This window comes from Frankliniella occidentalis, unplaced genomic scaffold, assembly GCF_000697945.3.
Source record: "Frankliniella occidentalis isolate FOCC.00 unplaced genomic scaffold, Focc_3.1 Scaffold444, whole genome shotgun sequence".
In the NCBI taxonomy this organism is placed as follows: domain Eukaryota; kingdom Metazoa; phylum Arthropoda; class Insecta; order Thysanoptera; family Thripidae; genus Frankliniella; species Frankliniella occidentalis.
This window is the reverse complement of record NW_026267563.1, coordinates 31,378-32,349: the sequence shown is the minus strand read 5'-3', so window position 1 is coordinate 32,349 and position 972 is coordinate 31,378. Positions and strand designations below refer to the sequence as shown.

Sequence of the window (972 nt, the reverse complement as noted above, 5' to 3'; positions counted from 1 at the left end):
TCCGCCCGGTATCCAAGAAAGCCCAGACCATAGTGAAGGCAGTAAGTAGCAGGTGTACGCCGAGACAGTTGATATAATACACCATGAGACCAGGCTGCTTCTGTTACGCGAGAACAAATGAAACAAATCACACACTAAATCTGGAAGAACTCTTCTTTGTCCCTAGAAAGACACGTTTTTGAGCCCATCTCAACCGGATGCAGATTTAAATCAAGCAAGTAACGAATTAGCATCCTTTTTCTGGACAGTTATTTTCTTTCGTTCCTCATAAAGATAAGATTCCTGGAAGTTCCACTGTGAAGAATATCGTCGTAAATTTACAACATTTTTGTAAACTCGAATTATATTTTAAGTTGTAAATTTACGAGAGCAGATTTTTCACTCGCCAATGGATTTTAAGTCGATACGTACTGCATGTATTTTTACGATTTCGAATTGTAATTTTACAACTTGCGTCAAGGAAAATTTTCCTGTAAGCCTACTATTTTTCACAGTGTCTGGAAAACTGCAGGAGTCAAAATGTGAGAACCGTGTTGAGATTTACACAAAGTCTGAAAGGACTTTTATTGTCGATAAAAAGATGCGCTATGGTGGTCAACTCAACCGCAGATTGGAATCCAGCAAGTGAGGAATTGGCACAGGGTAAACAAAAACTCGGAATCCGAGGCTTGAGAAAAGAGTGAATTTCAATTTGAGGCATATTCTCGGCTCTTAATGAATCATCTCGATTTCGAGCATCCAAAGCCTGATTTAGAGCCGCTCAGTTCTGATTCCGAGATTGCGGAAACGAAGTAATAGTGAGCACCAAAACAGTTTTGACTACAATTAAATCGAAGCTGCTCGCAAAACCCGACACAAGAAATTGTTACTTTCGACCTCTCACCCGCGTTTTAAATTGACATATTAGATCGTAGCTTGGTTTGAAATGTGTTCCCTAGGCCTTCAACTTAAGATTGATACCTAGGTTGACGC

At 39.8% G+C, this 972-nt stretch overlaps 1 protein-coding gene across 1 annotated transcript in view; it reads right to left on the bottom strand.

Moving 5' to 3' along the window:
* LOC127751352 (uncharacterized) overlaps positions 1–972 on the bottom strand; it is a gene marked incomplete in the record, with an annotated part of 21,692 nt that overhangs the window by 2,806 nt on the left and 17,914 nt on the right. Inside the window, 1 exon segment of the mRNA XM_052274804.1 lies at positions 1–100. Coding sequence (XP_052130764.1) covers positions 1–100 — 100 coding nt within the window.